At 41.9% G+C, this 21,591-nt stretch overlaps 1 protein-coding gene and 1 long non-coding RNA gene across 2 annotated transcripts in view; one reads left to right on the forward strand and one right to left on the reverse strand.

Annotated features, from left to right (window-relative positions):
- RAPGEF5 (Rap guanine nucleotide exchange factor 5) overlaps positions 1-21,591 on the reverse strand; it is a 155,573-nt gene that overhangs the window by 58,171 nt on the left and 75,811 nt on the right. Inside the window, exons 10-11 of the mRNA XM_053990492.1 lie at positions 5,904-6,007; positions 5,473-5,561 (exon numbers count right to left, since the gene is read on the reverse strand). Of these exons, the coding sequence (XP_053846467.1) occupies positions 5,473-5,561; positions 5,904-6,007 (193 nt within the window). The remainder of the gene's footprint in view (positions 1-5,472; positions 5,562-5,903; positions 6,008-21,591) is intronic.
- Positions 5,935-18,976, forward strand: LOC128814596 (uncharacterized). Its single transcript, XR_008439420.1, has 4 exons — positions 5,935-6,142; positions 9,014-9,154; positions 14,950-15,027; positions 17,272-18,976. It is a non-coding gene; the product is annotated as an uncharacterized LOC128814596 (long non-coding RNA).

Consider the following 21,591-nt stretch of genomic DNA (forward strand, 5'->3'; position numbering starts at 1 on the left):
AATAATTTAATATTTCCTAGGTTAGTATCAACTAGGAACAGCTTTGGGTCTGCTGCAGAATCACATGACAAGACTGTAGAAGCACAGAGGTACCAGTGGCAAGAGTGGCTGGGAAAGGCTGAGCTGCTTCTTTCAACTCCAGCAACAGTTTATGCTAGAATAATGTATTGATAAAATGACAAGCTTATTACCTAGACATTCCGCAAATAGAACCATTTCTTTTAATTGGTATCACATTTTCCACCTTCCTCTGTCACTCAAGCTGCTTTATATGATAGATTACACACCACTGTTAGGAGTTCAGCAATTTCATATCAGAGTTCCTTTAGAAGTCTGCAGGGAGCAACATCTGATCCTGGTGATTTGTTACTATTCATTTTATTGATTTATTCTAAACCTACTTCTACTGACAGTCTAATTTAGAGATAGCTTAGACTCACACTGCATAAAGCAATGGTCCTCTGCAAGAGCCTCCCCAGGTTCTCTCATATTGAACACTGATATATAGAGGAGTATTTTTTATCTTTTCTGTTATTCTTACATTAATGTGCTCATCTAAAATCTTATTCCCTTCCTATAAGCATGGCAGTAATATGCATTTAGCCCACTTATTTTACCAAATCTTCCTAAAACTTCAGGGAAAAGTTTACAAAATCCTTCAAAATTATGCCTGACAACATTTCATTATGAAGGACTGTTAAGAGGAAGGGTTAGCAGGCATTTATTCTCTCCATCTTTCTATAACCTGGAAGGTAAGATCACAATGTGTTGGATGGGCAAGTATTTATTCTTGTTGACATCAGTTCACATGCATCAGATACACTTACACTGACTGAGTGACAGCCACAGGAGTACATTTTTCAACACCCTTTAATCATCAGTGAAAAGCAGAGTGAGCAAAAAACCTAGTAATATGCTTCATAACTAAGAAAAAATTATCAAAAAGCAACCAGACCTTTTTTTCTTGGAATATTAAACAAAAGACAATCTAGAAAAGGCAGAGCTGTCGCCCTTTTTCACAACTTCATTTAACAGCTGACTACAGTCAGTTCATGCAAGATAGTACCATTCCCCTCTAAGGTCACGTACAGTTCCACAGAGGGTGCCACTGTCCAACAGCACAGCACTGTCATTGGTGCAGTGTAGAAACAGAATGTGTTAAACAAAAGTAACTCTTACTACACAGGACTTCTAGGAAATAGACATGATCTGAAGGTCCCTCTGAGGTGGTATGTTAAAATCCTAAAAGTAAAACTGCTTCTATATGACAGGGGAGAGTTCCCACTAATCCAAGGATCATGCACAGTCCCAGATAAGGTGACACAGCAAGGTACAAAAGTCATTACTCCTTTCTTTTCCTACTCCAAAGAAATCCAGACCATACTTCTATTTTTCTGCCATTCTTTTAGCTATGTCATGAGGATTTGTCCTCTTTTTTCTGTCTCTTTAATCTTTCTCCAGGCCCTCCATCATTTGCCATCCCAACATCTGCAATAGCCTAACAAAACTGTCATGCCTCCCCTTTGTCAGAATCCCCTTCACCCAGTCCACTACAAAGATACATCAGTTTATACCGACACCACCATGTTGTTCCAGTCATACCATTCCACGTTTATTTCCTTTCTCTAGATCACACTTTCCCTCTGCCTCTTGCTCTCAAAGACCTCCACAAATGAATCTCTCCTCTATTCATTCCCTAAAATGAATCCTGCAGTAGGGAAGTAAAAGACATGTGGTGTCAGCAGATGCAGTAGGGGAGATTATGTTCTACTTCAGCAATGCTCTGCTTAAGCTGCGTGAGAGAGGTGGCTGACCCAATGGACTAAAGGAAATGGTCTGAGAGATCCAGGCAGGCCTGGAGCAGTAGCAGTGGATGTGATGATCACTGCATCATTCCAGAGACTGCCAAATGTTGAATGTAACTGCCACAAAGCAAGACAGCATGTTTGAACAGAGACCAGCTGGAGGAAACTCCAAAGATTACATTGGGATAACATCTAGAGAAGCAAACACTGCTAACATCCAATAAATAAAGATTTTACATAAAAGAACAATGATTCTGAAATAAATGGTGTAGTCAATGGGAAGGGATTAGAGACCCTGAGATGCTAAGATTTGTTCTCTTGAAGATTAGTTGTTCAAATCCCCACCCTTGATGAGGATTAGCCCAGGAGGTGTGTTTTGCATCTTTCACCTAGATACTGACGTATTTGAAGTGTATCTCTCTATTCAGTTCTTAAAACCTCAAATTGCACTCTAAAATGCACACTCAGCAGACATTCTCCAGTGATTCCAACCACCTTAGAGATGACTCAGAAAAGTTGTTTGCTACAGAAATTTAAAATTTCCATCCATTCCATAGCAGGAACCAAGAACAGTCTTCCTGGGGGTTGGTACTTTACAGGTTGTAGTACTTCAGTGAAATGAAAGCTTCCTCCCTTTGAGATGGAAGGCTGGCAAGCCTTTGGTAGTGGCAAGCCCAAATTTAAGGTGATATCCCAAGAACTCGCATATACTCCCTGTCACAGTCATCACAAAAATCCCTCAGTCATTAAACAATTACTAAGTAAGTTACGCCTGAAGAGTCTTGCAAACCTCAGGCTTTCCAGACATCCTGCCTATGGAAGTCATCAGAGCAATAGACTAATCTAGCTTTGCTGATTGCAGTGTCCTCTTCAGGTGTCCTCAGCTGCTAAAACAGTGCTCTGTTATATCACTGGCACTGGGATAACTCTTCAGGTTGGGTCCCCACCTGTTTATCATAGCAGAGTTTATTAAACTGAGTGCTTAAAGTGTCTTGCTGCAGGTTTAGCAGCAGCTGAAGGAAGCCTTAAAGACTGGGCTGGACACCAGTAAAATTTTCTCCAGATGAGCCCCAAAACTTGCTTTACACTCTCAGGTGCAAGCGGCATCTGCCGACTTGGGCTAGAAAATGGAGGCTGGCTGGAGCAATCCGTGGCGCATCGTTCAGCCATGTCGGTGTTTGGAAAAGGCAGCGTTCCATGACCACGCCAGCCCCAGGATAGCGGATTTTCTGTTAACAACCATTGAGGGCTGCAGTTATGATTTGGTATACAAAGGGCGGGAATGAAAACATGCAGAGCATCCCTCCTTGGGAAGCAGTGCAAAGGGTCAAACAGAACAACAGCCCCCTGTGCACCTTCGAATGTAAGAACAGCCCCTTCTCTTGTTCTTTACAAACACAAATAAGGAAACTGCACTGGGGGCTGCAGAGAAAGCAACAGGCCACGGAAGTCATCCTGGAACTGGCAAACAGACAGCAGGAGCAGCAGCTGGGTACAACAACATCGTCCTTTTATGTTCTGTGAAGCTATGCCTGCTAAAACATAAGCCTTCGGGGCTCTGAAACTCGATCATTCTCTGAGATGGGCCAGATTGGCACTAGAAAAAAAATACAAAACCCAGCAAATCCAAGTACCCAAAGGGCAGAAGGATGCCTTCAGGTGCACACACAAAGCTGTACATATGCACAATCAACATCCCATACTTCCTCATGCTAAAGGCAACTGAGTCTGCAAAAGAAGCTGGTAAAAACCATTACGGGGCATCCCTCTCATAAACCACTGGGAAACATAACTCCTAAGGTCTTGCATTTTGATGAAGTTCTGTATTATCAGATTGATAAAGTCAGAAGAAAATGGTATCTGAGGAACTACCCTCGAGGGAATGGAGGGCTGCTGGGCAAGTTTAGCACACATCTTTGTGATGGCAAAAAACCAAAGGCACAGCTACTTTGTTCTGCTCCTGGGATGCAGTTAACCCTGGCTACAGGGCAGAGTCTAATTGTTTCTTTCCAAAGGAGCGAGGACAAGGCAGAGGTGAGGGGAAGCTAATCAACCTTTAAATACTTTACCATCTGCTAACAACCAAGCAAGTAATGGTTTTAACATTTGCTTTGAGGACAGTTTACCAGCCCCTCTGTACAACAAGAAGACCAGGCTTAGGAATAGCCTCTCTGTGATGTGAGGGAGAGAGAGTAAAGAGATTAAAAAAAAAGGTAGTACATGGGAGGATGTATACAGCATCTAACACATTACATAAGGAGTGCTTTGCTTTTACAAACACTAAACTTTAATACATATCACTACTGAAAGTATAATTGTTTTCCAGCAAGATTGTGAGCTTATAAAATAAGATGAAGCAGACTATAAAGACTGGCAGCTGATGTTCCCCAATCTGTGTGTGATAAACATTAATGAAAAAAACTTATTCTATTCCAATATTTGACCTTAAAAGGCCAAGGAAGCATCCTCATTACACTGCCTACAAGCTGGTTCAAGTAAATTACACCCATAACTAGCCTACTGCATCTGTAGAAGGAAAAGAACCACAGCCTCTCTCTGCACTAAATATTAATGTCTAGGCAGACAAAAGCAGCACTAGGAACACTGTAATAATATCACTGGCAGACACTCTATGTGTTTCTTTGGGGCACTGACACATCAGCACTAGGAATATGCCTATTGTCCCACATTAAACTAATGACTCGTTCTGAGACATTCCTCTGGGAATCACAGATGTTACTTATATTTTCAGACAGACATTTCCTATTTAAAAGGATTAAAGTGTGTTTATTCTCAGTAATCTCATTTTTAGAGAAAGATATATACAGGCATCAGGAGTATGCATTTTAACCCTATTGGGGATGACCAAATATACAGTGCCATTGGCAGCCACCTACCCTCTCTCCTCTTCAGTATTCAGCACCTCCAAAAGTCTCACAGGCCTGGCTGCTTCCATTAAAAGTGTCTATGAATTGCAGGTTACAGGCACTTCTAATAAACTACTCCATAAGCTCTTGGTGACAGCAAGATGTGCATATAGCCAAGAGATCCAGCTGGAAATTAAACTGCATGCATGTCAAGTAGCCCGATTCATATAAAATTGCTCTAGGCTGGAATGAAATATCTCTGGTTGAAGACAAACAAGTAGAGCACTGGGCGATACAGTGTTCCCCGGGCTATGAGGAAATTTATAAGCCGTTTTAATGAAACAGACGTGCCAAAGTACTGGGGTGGTGGCAAAACGAGTAGCTGGCCAGGAGGTGAGGTGCGCTGCAAGCATCCGGATACAGGATGGATACAGGAACAGCTGCAGGCTACGAGGGATGGCAGCCCTGACTGCAGAGAGACGGTGCTGTACAAAGCCCGCCGCAGCCGGCGCTACCCCGGCGGCAGCCAAAGCCGAAGGTAAACCGGTTCAAGTTGCTGCCGAGCAGCTCCGCTATCCCCGGCGCTCCTGCCCCGGGGCCGGTGCCGCTCCGCCACCGCCCGGCTGCCGCCCCACACTCGTGGATTCCTCCCCGCATCGCCCCGGCTGCACGCCCGGCTGGCAGCGGCTTTCAGCCAGGCGTGCCCGGGAGCGATCCCCGCGCCGCTCTGCCGGCACCGGGACCGGCACCTCTCCCCCATCTCCGGCCGCCGCCGCCTCCCCGCCAGGCTCGCTCCTTACCCGTCTCTTTGTCCTGGGCGGCTTCCAGGTGCAGGTCGCTGAGGAGATGCTCCAAAATCTTCTCCGGCGTCCCCGACACCACCACGTATCTGTCGGAAAGCAGAGAGTCCCCGGAGTCATCCTCGGTGGAGGACTGCGAGCGGCTGCTCCACTCATCCTCCTCGTCCTCCTCGTCGATGTACTTGAAGTAAGGCACGTCGAAGGTGGGCAGCGGCCGCTCCCCGCCGCGGCCCGCCAGCGCCTCGGGCACCCGCACCCTGCCGCTGCCCATGGCGCCCCGCTCCCTGCGCGCCGCCGCCCGGCCCCTAAGCTCCCCCCGCGGGGGCCATCGCCCTGCCGGGGCCGCGGGCCGCCGCCCCGCCCGCCGCCGCCGCCGCCGAGCCCGGCCCGGCCGGCCCAGCCCCGCACGCCCGGAGCCGCGGAAGCCTTACCTCCCGCGCCGCTCGGGGGCCGGGCTGCGTGACCACACCTTCCGCAGCACCAGCGCCGCGCCGGCCGCCTCCCGCGCCCGCTCGCCGCCGCCTCCATCGTCCACCTTCCGTGCACAGAGGGACAGAGAGAGCGTGGTCAGTGCCCGCCGGGGTCGGGGCTGGGGCTGCCATCCCGCCGCCCGGGGGAGCCGCCGCCGGAGGCTTAAACTGGGGAGGGGGCTCTTGGTACCCCGGGACAGGTAGGCGGAACGGGCTCCCTTTGTGAGCTGCACTGGGCTCCGTGTGTTGGATTTTAATTCACAGAAGCCAGTGAGAGGTGGGCTTTGAATATGCGGGTTTCTGTGTCCCCAAGGTGATGGTTTGTTTAATTCCCAGACAGTCAAACAAAGCAGGGGACAGGTAACAATAGTCTGAAAGCGGCAAGTGCTCCCGAGCGTGCCAGTTATAGAGAGGCAGAGCACACCTTCTGTAAACCTTCTCTCCTGTACTTCAGTAAAGGCAATACAAACAGTGGGGCAGGCATGTAATGTGTACCTCTGAGCATCTCCTAAAATACTCCGTGTACGGATCTCCCTTCTTTTCAACAACTTTTTAACTTGGGAAACAAACACCCCCACAGAAAGTTCAGCCCAGTGACCGCTGTGTGTGTGAATCTTGGCTAAGCTGCGGTTTCTACACCGAGTTTCTCCCTCCCCGCTCCCTGAAACGGAAGGGAGGTGAACCATGACCCATTTGTGCACACGCAGCCCACATCCCCAGCGCAGCCGAAGCCAGCTGACTGAGCAGTGCGGGAGATGAGGGCTGGCTGCTGACTGAGCAGGGCGCATTGAAACACGGCGGGTGCCGGAGAGCGGCGCGCAGCCCCTGCGAGATCCTCCTGGCAGATTCAGTCACCGCAGAGTGAGCGACACAAAAGAGGCAGCTGTTTCAATGCAAGTACATCCCAGTAGATGCTGTTCCTCTAATTCTGACCTGGTTTAGTTATATTGTTCAGTATGCCAAACACACATATGAAGGCCATACATGTAGAACTCAAAGAGAAAACAGAATTTATGCATGAAGTCTACAGTATCCAGCAGTGAAAAAGACTTCTAATGGGTTAAAAATTGTTAAGGAACGGAGCTACCTTGGCAAAACAAGAGTGAGAAACCACTTTACGATTCCTCTTTCTATTCTTTTATTTTTTATTCTGAGACCCAGTGAATCTGACTGCTACTTCTGGTTGTCACTGTGGTGTAGACATGCCCAAAGATGCAGCTCCTGCCCTGAAGAAGTTTTCTTTATCAGTAAAGAACATGTAGAATTGATCTATTAAATTTCTGCAAGGTCAGACATACAGGTACTGAGCCAATTAATGTCAGATATTCATTGTAACACTCCCAGGAGACATTACTGAGCAACCACGTTACAAGAATACTGATGCATAATTGTAATCTTCCATTTCACTGGCCATGGTTTTTTGTTGCCTATATATTTGAAAAACTGCAATGAAATAAGCAGCAAAAGAGAAGGAGAGGAAGAAGAGGCACAGCATTAAAGCAATTCAGTAAAAGGGAGGTTTATCCAAACAAATTGCTCCATTTCTCTGTCTCTTCTCTGGCATTTCCATCCTCTAAAACAGCCCCAATCCTCATTTCCCTGTGCTCACTGACATTCCAAACTGCAGCACATGGAGAATGTATGTGATGTATGGTGCTGTATTTGTACAAGCCATCTATTTCCTCATAGATGGGAATGGATTTTAAGCACACCCATAGACATTACATACATGAGCAGCTGGCAGCAAGTCAACAGGGAGCACTGGGAGGGTGAAAGCTCTTTCATACTGAAAGGACATTAACAATGGTTGGTGTGGAAGACACTGTTTCCCCTTCAGCATCTCACTAGGCAGAGATATTTTTAAAACACCTTTGGAGTAGGTGTTTGCAAATTTTGAGCATAAAGTGCCCCAATCAGATTTTCACAAGGCTCTTCTTCTTGTTCTTGCCTCTTTTAGCAATTTCAAGGAAGAGAAAAATCAATCTGTTGTATCAAAAATTGGGCAAAACTAAGGCAAATTGGGTTCAAGTTGGATTTTCATTACCTATAATAAATATTTCCTTGAAAAAAAGGAGAGGAATAGAGAATTTCTTTATTTTGCTATCTTATATCAAAAACAATCTCACTTTAAGGGAAGAATTACTATTTCATTAAACCTCCACTTATACATGACATATTTTTGTGTTCAGTCAGGCCCTTTAATCATACAACAAGCCGCAACAATTAACCTGAACAAAGCAAAGCACGTACGCAAGTCTTACATATTTTCACAAGTTCCGATTTCAATACAGATATTACTCTAAAATGACATCAAGGCACGCTTCATTTACCAGAACCTGGAATGGTCTGTGAAATAATTCTTGCTGAAAGAAAACCACGCTGTTCTCAGCATGCTCCGTCTAAATCCAGTGACAGATGAGGAGGATCCAAGGGGCCCCCAAGTGACAGCAGTGTGTACTGAAGGGCAAGGCAGGACCCTGGCCGAGTCCCTGAAAGTCAGCAGACTGACTCAAGAGACATTCTCATCACACTTCCAATTAACAAAGAAGCCTTCCAGCAGTTTTCCAGACCTTCACACAGCCCTTGCAACCTTCGCTGGCCGTGCAGGGGAACAGAGGCACAGCATCATCATCTCTCATTTTATGGCTGGGCAGAAGGATCAGGGCAGAGAGGCCACCACAGAATCCCAGTTTGCATGGGTGATGCTGCTCCAGCACCTGGACTTTGAGCCCCCCACACTGACTATCTGATATTTATTTTGCTCCAGGGCAGTGGGTAGGAAATTACTCCCAGTAGCCTTGATCAGAATATATTTGAACTTGAGGTGGGACAGAAAGAGGTAGAGCACCAAAATGCTGCAGAAGTAAACTGCCATCTCACTTTACATGTGGTCTTATGCACACTCTCTCTGTCTCATCTGTACCTTCAAAAGCACCATTCACATCCTGTTAGGATGTTATAATCAATCCATGGTGCACATTACCCATCACAAGGAAATTTAGCTAGCTCTGCATCTGTCAGCCACTATATTTCACATTTATTATAGCTTTTAATTAATCATCTCTTGATAGCTAAACACAGCACTATCAACCTCGATGTCAGTTCCCAGCAGGAGTTTCAAGTAAACAGCAAGGTTCTCTGGACTCAGTGGATCTTCCAACCGATATTATAGCCAATTTTCCACTCCTCTCATCCATCTTTCTAATACTGAGGTAAGCCATTTATCTCGTGGGTAATATATTTTAACAGCAGACAAGTGCTACCTTTATTTTCAGCATGAAAGGAGCCCTGGGGTGGTATAAATATTTATATGCCTATAGGAACGAAACAGCTGGAAGTCATTGCTTAGCGGGCCTCAACTTGTGAGTTACACTTTGCATGAGCAGGAATATGACCCCCTGAATTAGCACAGTGGAAGAAGGAAGCAGAAGGAACCTATGGCATTGTTGAAAACAGCCACAATGGGCTGGCTTCCTTATGGAAGCCATTAGGTTTCTAGGTTATTTGCAATTGGCAGGGAAAAACACACTCTCTGGCCAAAGCAACTGGTAACTTTGGTATCAGGGATATTTCTGTGTTCCTTGCATTCCTGAGTTTGGCCTTTTAATTAATAGAAAAAGGATCCAACACCCAGAATGCACTGCCTCCTCTCTTCCTGTGAGAAACCTCCACTGCTAGAAATAGCATTTAAAAGCTGCTCTGCTTTCCACCAGCTTTCTAACAGAAAAAAAGAATATAATCTGCAACAGACAGTCTATTCAGAAGCCTGCTTCACTGAAAAGAAAATCCATGTTCACATAATTACTCCAGGACAGGAGTGCAAAGATTAATTTCTGTATCTGTGTTACCCATTACCAAAGTGCCTGTTATGTTGGAACATCCCTAACCAGTAATGCAAATTATGCACTTCCCAATGACAGAACTTTTATTCAACATCTCTTCACCTGCTTTTTTAAAAAAGGAGTCAGACCCAGAGCTACCCCAGCCAATACCAAAGCCAGACAGATTCACACACTGCTGGTTTCATTGGGTAAAAAAAGTAATACAGGAACTAAGAGATAACCTATAAGGCACCTATACATTTAATAGAGCATGGAAAATCCAGTGCACAGACACATTTTCCTGCTGCCAAACAACTAAGCAAAGGCAAAGAGAATCTTCTTTGGGCAACATGCAACAAAGCAAACTTTACATAGACTATCTGCTTCAAAATCACATTAAAGGACAAAGAAATTGCCTCTTCAAGAAGTTATGGAGGGCAGGAACATTTTGTTTTCCTAGCATAATTTGGTAAAACTGACTCAACGCAATCAGATAATGTCAATCACTTCTGCCTCTATGTCTTTTGATGCTGGTGCCAGGTCATGCCCTTGAGAGGTACGGGAAAAGGTGTACGTAGAGGATTCCCAGGGCTGTTTGTGTTCTGAAGAGGAGACCACTCCCCTCAAGGAATTTAAGGAGCTTCCCCGTGCACACAGGAACATATCCAAGCAGTATGAAACACAACAGCAGAGTCAGGAAGCGAGCTCAGAAGAACAAGTGTAGAGAAGCTTTGACTGCCCATGCAGGGAAAGTTCTCAAATTGGTGACAGAGCCTGACAAAAGCCACAAAATAACAAGATCCTCATTTCCAAAGACTGATTGTTTTGCTGGGCAGGTGTCTTTTTGCTTGGATATTATAATATCTCCTGTATATACTATCCATGCAAAAGAAGAACATGAAAAAGACAGAAAAGTCAAGTCAAAAAACTGAGAAACACTGACTGTAATCTTTGTATTATCTAATGTAGTTCCTTTGAATAAAACACTTTTTTTTTTTTTTTACTCTCTCCTGCTCCATTCCTACACCTCTTCCTTGTTCAGTGTATGTTGAGACTTAACTTGGAGACTGAGTCCAAGCTGAGACAAAAGGCCTTTGCAGTGTGGCATTGAAGTCCCCAAACCTGCCCACTGAGGACTAGGTTGGACACACCAAAAGTGACAGAACTAAATCTCCATCCTGGCTCATTTCATCCTACAAGCATATTCTAGTTTTAACAGCCAGGAGCTGCAGCTGTACAGAAACCCCTTCACAGCTCAGGGTGAAGCATGCTTGGAGCTTCCACAGCCTTTAAATATTAACCTCCAAAGCTCTAGAAACTCTCTACAGAGCTTGTAGAAACTGCATTTTTTTTGGCCTCTAACTCAGGTCATATTTGGGCAAATATTTATGAAGATGGCAAAAAAACTGCAAAAGAATTTCAGATCCCACCTCAGAATAATAAGGGCATAAGAGCTTTTCAGAGAACTACTGCAAATTTTTTTTTTTTTTTTGATATAGCAAAACAGGATTTACCCCTAACTTCACTCTTAGCTGCTTCTGAAAAATGTTGACTGCATTTTTCATATAGAATCACATAGGCTGATGCAGACACCTTTCAGAACATACAGAAAATATGCAACAACTCCTAGAAGCAATGGAAAATGAAGTTTTAAAATGTGAGACATTTGCTAGTGCTAATATTGCTAGACAATGAGATGAGTCCTGGCTATAAAATATAGGCACATTTATACTGCAAACATAAAAGAAAGGGAAAGGGGAAAAAAAAGAAAACAAAGAAACACATTCTATTAACAGATCTAAGATACACTTTCAGACAGCTTCTATCAAGACTAAAGATGATTGCCTTCTTACATTTCCCTGTGTTTCTCCCTGGAACCTGTTATTGTGGAAACTGCAAAATTAGATCTAAAGTCACCAAAGTGCAAACATGTACAAAAATTACTCTATTCTTCACAGGCTATTCTCCTTTATTTGACAAAAAAATGGAAGTGAACAGATCACAATTAATGTGAGGGTGGATGACAATATCTCTGATCTCTGTGGATAATCCGTCTCAGAATATGTTACTGCATTTCACAGAGTTTCAAGAGAGATCAAAATCTGTATTAAGATGTTTGATTAACTTTCAACTACCACAGGAGAAAAGCTTTCAAAGTCACCAGTACAGCTCAACCCCACTATGTACGGAGGAGACCAGTATTTTTTCTGCAGTGGTTACCCTCTCTTAATTTTAGAAAGATGAACATAAAAAAATAGTTACTACTCTACCTCAATTTAAAATATGAAAACATGAAAGATTTTCAATGGGACTGCTTGTTTTGAAGTTGCAAGATCACCACTTTTTCCAAATATCAAGGGAAAAATTACCTTAAAGGATTGCAAAACCATCAACAGCAGTTTGTCATATGGCAATTCTTTAGCATAAAAAAAAAATATGTTACCTAAGGCTGTGTTATTTCATTTCACTACAAAATACAGCTCATAGGATATACATACTGCATTTTATTATTTTTTCTGATGTCATGATCTTTTCCTCAGTTCTCCGTACTTTAATATTTTTGTTTTCCCCTGCAGTTGTTTATCCTTTAATGAAAGTGGGCTAACCAAAGTATACTGGTAGAAATCGCCTAATGACATTAAAATGTCTCACACAGTGATTTTGTTTTGACTCTCAGGGACTTCTGACTGGTCTGTAAAACCACAAAACACTCTAAATTTTGACCACAACCTCCCTTCAGGAAAAAGCACTCAGGCATTTTACCAAAACTTCCTAGTGATCTCACACTGAGCTATCAGTCTGACAGATACACAACAACATTTGGCTTAGCACAACCTCCTCTGAATTTATCAGCTACACAAATGGTGATAAAATGGTCACAAGCCACAACACGGGGGAAAAAAAATCAAAATCCTTTGTTGCTGAAGCCAGTTTTGAATACTGTGTCTGATAATGCACAGAACAAGCCCTTTTAGAAAAACTGTTGATGCTGTCATCTGCATACTGAGCATCCACAGCAAAGGCAACGTTCATAACAAGTTATCCTTGTAGAGGGGTCAAAAGGACAGTGCTGGTAAGACAGAGATGACAGACAACAGGCACCAGGGAAAAGATTAATATCCCTACACAGTCATACATCAAGGAACACAATTTTTGCCTGTAATCCCAAAACTGCTGAGAGTAGGATTATTTCTGCTTTCTCTATTACTAAGAAAAAAGAAACCACTCATGGGAATAGGGCACTGCTAAATGTGAGTCCTTATGTGAGCTGAAGGGTTGCAGTCAGGTCCTAAGGGAAAAAAAAACCCAAAAAAGTCAGTTGCATGATGTTCCCAAGCAGTGGTCCAACTACAAGCAGGGGGTAGGGGTTTAATTGTGCCAGCCACTTAAAAATATGAAAAACATTTGTGTAGTTAAAGAAAGGCAAAAGAAGTGAAAAAATAGGAGCCTCATGAAGGTTTTCACAGAATCATAGAATTGTTTATGTTGGAAAAGACCTTTAGGATGAAGTCCAGCAACCAGAAGGTTCACAGTTAAAAAGGAAAAAAACCCTTAATATTCTTTGGAAAATAACAGAAGCATAAAATTCATGACTGAAAGCAGGAGTCCTGGTGTATGTACACTTCCCTGTGGCACACTTCGATGGTGCTGAGCTGCAGTACAGTTGCAGATACACTGTTTGGATGTGCAAGAAGTGTTCTAAACAGAGACACAATTGTTTGCACCCCTGACTGGCCCCCAGTTTCCTCTAAATATATTTAAGGTGAGAACACTTTGAGGATTGGGCTTTAATGAAAGGAAGCAATGCCTCTAACGCAGGAAAAAGGGCACACTTTCTAAAATAAGATGAAAAAACCATTACTGGTGTCACAACCACCAAAGTAACGTTATCATAACCTTATCACTCCACAACTCTTTGTTGGTTAATGAGAAATGTCTTCTCACAACAACTGAAGGCTATGCATTTCAGTTTTCCCTTTCTTGGAGCACACACTCTTCATAGCTATTAGTGGGTAAATCTGACAGACTGACAGAGAGCTACCCCCTTGGCAAGGACAACTGAGGAGACCTTCTCTCTGCAACTGTACAAAAACAGAGAAAAAAAGAAAGGGGAAGGGAGTTAAGCAAGGCAGAAGACAGGATGATGGTATTAATATTGCTATCATTCTCTCACAGCTGGCAGGACAGCATTTACTTGAAAAAAATGTCAGTATACAGAAGAATTGCAGGCTTAGAGCATCTGTATTTTTAGAAAGACCTGCACCACACCAGGGCAAATTAACATGCCTGTAGAAAAAAAGGGGCAGATGCCAACCATCCCCTTCAGAGGCCTTGCAATTAATGTGGTGGAGTATGGACCTGGTTAGAAATTTCCCAATGAAATTTTTTCTTTTCACTGAAAAAAAAAATGAATTCAGTACAACTGAAACTGTGCCATAACTTGTCAGTTTGAACAGAAAGTAGCCAGCCAGGCTTCCCCCACTGCCTGCACATACTGCCCACCCCAGGCTGGCAGGGCTTCTGCATCCCCTGCCACACAGGAGCTCAACAGGCCTGGAGGTCCAGGTCCCAAGGTAAGTGTCAGGAAAATTCAATTTGTATTTCTGCCCTAAAAGAGTCTTGCAATTATTTTCACCAGAATCAGAATTGTTTCCCTCCCCAGAATGTAAAGTTTCCTTCAGGACAAAAACTCAAAGACCAGATGCAAGTATCTCCTTTTGTGAATAGAATAGAATAGAATAGAATAGAATAGAATAGAATAGAATAGAATAGAATAGAAATATGTAGATGAAACAGTTCAATCCCCCAGCTATTTGGAGGAGACTCTGGAAGACACTGGAACAGTGTCTTCAGTGATGTTAGTGGCAGTAGTTCAAGCCTTAGCTGCAGTGAAGAGCATGAGGGAAATGATATAAAAACTGCAGGATTTATGTTTCAGCCAGGAACGGGGGAGGAGTGCCAAGGCTTCAAGGAGGACTGCATATTTAACCTGGATACCCTAGGACTGATGACACATACTACTATTACCATATGGCTCAGGAAAAGAAAAACAGATATATGTAGATAAATGTGTATATATACAGAAATTATACTTGAGAGAATAATCCTAACATCAGACACGTGAAGTTCAAGAAATTACTGGCATATGAGAGGAAATAGATAACAACTGGATTAACATCTAACAGGGCTGGAACTTGACTTCTCTGGCAGCCCCCATACAGCTTTCACTCAAGAATGAGAACTGCAGAATACAGCTCACTAAGGTTAGTAGATTTAATTTATTAATGTAGACCAATATTCACCTTGGTAAGGACACATGTACAAAGGCCTTACAACCTTTATAATGGAAGCAGTGATAAATAAAGTCTCCTGAAAGAATGGAAGAGAGATGGCAGTAAATATATGACACTGTCAGCCTTATATTGTTCTAATTACCAGTTCTGAACAGATACAACTTCAAAGTCAAACAGACAAGACCAATGATGCCTTTCGTTGTCTTTCACTCCAATTTATACTGGGTGTGAAGAAAAATATTATTTTAAAAAACTCACTTACCCCCTTACTGTCTCTGAGAGAAAACTGTCTCTTGACTTTTGTCTATAATACCTCTCAAGGCTGCCAATGCCATCACTCCAATAAAAATAAAGTAAAATAAAATTTGTACACTATTCCCATTATAAGCCATAATTGCAAACTAGGAAGGTTAAAACTTGCCTATTGCTGCTCATTACACTTATCACTGTAAGGCATATATCTTTTTGTTGAAGTGTTATGCTCATGGAAGGATGCAGATTATTTTTCTGAAAAGAGTACTCAGTAAAGGTCAGGAGCTGGATCTGACCTCATAACAGGCTTAAGAAAAAGGTTCTCTAGAACTGAGTATGCTATATAAAGCTCAAGCTCATTCTCAAGAACTCCAGAATCAAACTCTCTGAAATGCACTGACATTTAACTGCAAGTGTGAAAAGGCACTGAGTAAAGGAGTAAAAAAAAAAAAAAAAATCCAAAGCTACTGTTTAAAATCAAAACAATTTATTTAACTTCTAGACCAATAGCAGTCATCACAACATAGAATTTATATCCTGTGGTTTGGTGGTTGTTTTCAACTAAGTTAGACATAATACAGTGATTTCTTTTGAAGAAAGTATGAATCACAATGGCTACAATTTTCTTGGGTTTGGATGACAGTTCTAATCCTCTCCAAAATAGCCTGAAATCACCAGCCCTTTTACTAATGCTTTCTAATGGTTCTTTCCTTGTTAATTAATTCATGAATCTAAATCATTCAAGCATAGATAAGCCACTAATCACTCACAGACTTGATAACAGATCCTAAGTAGACAGAAATGTGTAGAGCATGCAATAAAGCTGCCAAAAAAAATAAAAAGGAAAAAGGAGTTAGAAGGAAAAATAAAACTCACTCCTTCCACCTAATAGCAGGAGATGTGATTCTGCATTTATTATGCAGGATAAAATATTCACTGATGTCAATAGTAGCTATAGAAATGAGAAAAATCAGGCTGTTTCTATATAGAATGCTTTTTTTCTAATATTACATGCACAAGAGCAAATTAAATGATCCTTTTTTTTTTTTGGTTTGTTGTGGTACAATGTTTGTTGTCAACATTTAGCGAAAGGAAAACAGAATAAGGGAAGTGGGGTAGAGCAGGTTAACAGTCAGCTCTTGTCAGCAATAATTAATTCAGAACTGGAGGTTATAGCACCCAAGAAATAAAGAAATTTTATTGCAGGATTACAACAAGGAAAACAAAGAAAAGTGCTTTCTTGCATACTGCTATAAAGCAAATGCTATAAAATTATTAAATAAATTTTCATGTATTGAAGAAAAGCAAAGTGTCACAAGCAATACAAATTACAGAAAAATGTATGACACACATTATGAAGCAACATTTTGTATTTCTTTATATTTTATGATTTTAAATAATCATATATTCATTTGCTCTTTATTTTGTGCCTGATGTATTTATGTACACATGCTTGTTGCATGCCTATATGCTCTAAATTTATTTCAGTAGGAATGCTGGGAGTCTCCTCTCTGCTTTCCTTAGATAATAGAATCGTGCCCAAATTTAGAAGGGAGCTAAGTTAGTTATACAAAGGGCAACCTCAACATTTATTCAAGTTATGGAATGCAAAAAGCACTGTTACCATAGCAACTAGTAAATCACATTGTATCTGCAATGAGATGCAAGGCATCTTGAGTAAACACTCATCTGCCTCCTCGTGTGACCTCCTCCGCAGGGAATAGTTCCTCTGTGGAGGAATATGTACAGAACTGTGCATAGTCCAGATTTCACTATCTCTTCTGCAAAAAGTTGACAGAAGTAATCCAAAGTGCTATTTTTGCGTGGGGAGATTTAACCAGCTCTATCATTAGAATAGGAAGAAATACTGGGTAAAAAAAGATCAAATATTGAATGTTTTGCTGGGATTTGCCTCAGTCAAGACCACAAAACCTTACAATGTACCTCAAACTCCTGTTGCAGGCCCTGCACCTGAAGACCATTCACAACAGCAGTGGAAAGAAAAGCCTTGCTGCCAGCGTGGAGGCTGCCAGACATGCAGCAGCACATCGCGCTGGAGCTGTTGCCGCCTCCAGCCATCTGCTCCACCCTACTGAGGGATGTTGCCACCTCCAAAACAAGGACATCTGATCTACCCTTAGCCAGGCTGCTGCATGTTTTGCTGGGCTCTGATATTATCAGCACACAACATACCAGCTCTGCCTGACATAGCCTTCCCTTCTTCACATGGTAGGGGACGGCTGTCTTCAGAACAACTCCTCAAACCATGTTGCTCTACTGACAGTCCCATCCATAAAGTCTCAGCCCATCCATCAGCCACTGGGCTTTCACTGTACTTCCCTGCTGCCCTTCTCTAGCTCTTCTTCAGCCACCATTATGCCTACATAAGGCTCCTTCTCTCTTTGGTTAAGTTCACCATGAGAAGCAGCACTGACATCAGGTTCCCAAACAATCTCCCTTGGGACACTTCCCTTCTCCTTCCTTGAAGTACCTCCTCCTGAGCAAGCTGGTGTTATCTATAGGGAGAAAGTGACACTCCATGATGCCACTTATCAGCTTCTGATATATTGTATGCACAGTGATTTCTTCAGCCAACAAAGGCTTCACTGCAGGCTGCAATTTTCCGCTGACATATCTTCTGATCCCATTCTGCTTCTCTCATCACATCCCATTACTTTCAGACTGTGTACTACAGACTACTTAGACGCTGCCAACACCTCTTATGCCACCCAAGGAATACTGAAACTCTCATGTATCTCTGATCCTGGCTTCCCTTCCCCCATTTCTAGCTTTGATATCTTCCTTCCCATCATAGCTTCAAACAATTTATATAGCTTTCTACAACTACATCCTTTTACATGTATAACTGTGAGATCTCACCTAACCAACTTCTTTCTCCCTGTTCAGAAAATTATTTTTATGTCAAAAATCTCATAAATTCACCTTCTCTTATAAGTCCTTCCAGAAATAACTTCTTAAACCTGTTTACTTGGTCATTACTGGGTTCTTCCTTCCCACATGGTTGGCCATTTACTATTTGACCTGAACTTTGATGGATAAGGAGGTGCTGCAGGTGAAGAAGACGTACAGTCTGGAATTCACCATCTACCACAGAGCATTTGAGTAACAGAAACATAAAATGAGATGTATGGAGAGATGACCAGGTCTTAACTCCCTAATAGAACCCTGTGGAGAGGGTTACAATATCCAGGTACTCCAGGGAAATAACTAATGATCCTTTCTTCAGTGCAGTCATGTTTCAAGAAGCAATTGCATGAGTTACTAAGTGCTTGAGACTGCCTCAGTAATTGCAATGATTTATTTTATGCATCATCGTAACTACAAGCACTAGGTCAGGAGGACACGTGCCTTATGGATGCCTTGAATTTTAACACATGCATTGGAAGCAATCAGAAACACAGAGACCACAGTGGGGGACAGGGGGGTAGAGGAAAGACAAAGTCCAAAATCCTATCTAAAACATAGATTTCTGTTAAATTTTTTATAAAATGTACTATATTTTCAGATGACTCTAAGCAGAGGTTGCTTACACTTTCTTCTGCTCCCCTAAAATGCAAGTGATCACTATCTAATGCTCTTAAAATATGTTGGGATTTTTTTTTCCAGTGTAAGTAATGAATGCGCAGTTTACAGTGTAACTATCCATTCAATAAAGACAAAAAAAATGAAAACACAAGCCTGTTGTCTCTGTCTTATACCTCTGTTTATTCCAGACAAAACCTTCCCTGTGCAAAGCATCTTTCTTCACCTACCCTTCATCTGTACTGGTGCATTGGCTGTCTGCTAGCAGCCAGCAAAGAGGGGGATGAGACTTGGGCTCATGAGCATTTACTTGACATAGGAAGTATGATCTCTACAAATAGCAACTCACCTGACCTACCAAAACGAGGCTGCACCAAGGATATTTTGTGAGGACTCACACCCATGGTGCAGGAGGCTATGTTTCTGCAGCTTCAGAAGAGATTTGTTAGCAGCTTCCTGGGCATGCCCATCCTCCTGACATTACTTAAACTCCTTTCTGCAGTCACTTTTCCTTTTAGCTATGTAAGGCTTCACTGGCTCAGAAGGACATTTTTAGGATAACGGTAAGTTAAAGTGCTGTCATCACCAAAACTTTCAGGCTATTTGAAGATCCTGAAGACAATTTCTCTCCACCCCCATAAACTTCAAACCATTCCCCTATGATAACCCAAGAAAAAGCACTGCTAACCTTCAGCGCTGTTTTCCCATTTACTGTGTTTCAAGGTTAGCAGTGTAAAAACACTAAACCAACCCAGTTCTCAAGGTCAAAATAAAAAATGCAGCAATGATATTCCACAGGAACTTTCATTCATTTGGTATTCAGGACACATTCTTTCTGAATATCAAAACACAAAATCATTGCCAATTCATCAGATTTTAAGCTTTAGCTTATTAAATCTTAGACTATGCTAAAAATAAAATGCAGGTTTTCATTTATCTTATTAAAATGCTTCTGTACAGCTTGATCTAAGTTTCTAATTATCTATATCTCTATATTATCTCAATTGTTATTTCAATATAAGCAAATTCCTAACACATTTTAATGGAAAATATTCATATACTAAAAAGTGGTAAAGCATTAGAAGTCAAAAAGTTGAATGTCAAGATGATAAAAATGAAAATGTTTCTCTACATTGTGTTTGCCAGGAGAGCAAGAGCTCACATGACATTTGGCAGTGATTTCCCATGATGAAGCAACTCTTTGGTGTTTTCATTTCCATAAAAGCCCTAGTCTATTTAGAGGTAGTTCCTAGCTCCTTGCCCTTAGCAAGGCAATACAGATAAAGTTCATTAAATATATTGTCTAAGGTAGGAAAGTGAAGAAGTTTTGCTGTAGCAAGCACTTAACCTTGGGAAAAAAAAAAAAAAAGAGTAAAATAATTGAAACAAATTATTTTTATAAAAGCAAAGGTGATATGGACCTATTGGTATTGCATGTTCTGTTGCGTTCACAAAATTGCCCAAATGAAGAATCTCTGGATGGGGTGTATTATTAGACCTTAATCAATAGGATTTTTTTCAAGCAGGCTGGGCATCCAACTATTTGACACAGATCTTTTCCACATACAAGAGCATTGGAACACTGGAAACTGCAGCATTAATGAATTACAAGGAGGATTGCATATGCCTGTGATTTGAGAGCTAATTCTGACAAGATAATGGTCAAGCAACTTTTACAGCTTTTTGATACTTCTGCTGGAATGCTGAATTTTTGTTTCTCCTTACAGCAGGTAAGACATGAATTTCTACCATACTAAAATGAGTGAATTGCTATTTGCTTTACTGGTTTTATTCTTTGAGCATCCTTAATACATATTGAACATCACACAGATTAAAAACTAATAGCATTTTAAAACAACAGTAATTGCATGATTTACTGTATAGCTTTTGTCTAATGTAAATATTTACTATTTACATGTCACTGCAATGAAAACAGTATGTGTCAATCGATTAACCAGTAAAAATATTAGACAGAACAGGAGAGCATTGCTGCAGCAGCTGCAAAGGAAAGTGGTGTGGTGAAACTGTAGCCTTTTTGCCTACTGGGTACAACACTAAGTTTTGCTCCAGGGAAGAGACAGTCATAACTGCACATATACATATGTGTGTGTCTGTGTGACAGCTGAGGGTGGGAGAGTGAGAACAGACGAGTTACAGGGAGCATACGGGCACCCAGTGCAAGAGCAGAGCAGCTCTGCTCTACACATGGCTGCGGATCCCACACAAACCAGCACACATACCCACAGCTCTGCTGGAAAATTGGAACATGTTCCCCCAGTTCCTGCATATATTCCTACAAAGAAGTGTCTAAAACGAAGTAAGAGAGGCACATTTTTAGGGGTCCTTGGAAATTAAAGCTATGGCTCACGCACTGAAAAAAAAAAGAATTTATAGGGGTCATTTTTAAAAAAGTACCTGATTTGAGTGTCCTACATTAAAAATCTGCCACCACAAGCAAGTTTCAGGTGGTTCAGGTGTTCAGACTTAAAAAAGGTATCTGTTTCAACCTATTTATAGTATCTCTCAGCCACCCAGTGCACCCTAACTACTCAAACACCCCTTCTGATGACCAAGATTCAGGTTTTAATCTGAAGAACTGAGAAGGAAGTTGTAACTTTTCAGAATCTGCTAGACAAAAACCCAGTGCAATCTGAAAAGAGGAAGAGAAGGAGAGGACTGTCAGAACAGATGGGTCACCAGGAGAAGGCATCTTCTTTACGTTAACAACTGAAACCATGT

This window comes from Vidua macroura, chromosome 1 (genome assembly GCF_024509145.1).
Source record: "Vidua macroura isolate BioBank_ID:100142 chromosome 1, ASM2450914v1, whole genome shotgun sequence".
In the NCBI taxonomy this organism is placed as follows: domain Eukaryota; kingdom Metazoa; phylum Chordata; class Aves; order Passeriformes; family Viduidae; genus Vidua; species Vidua macroura.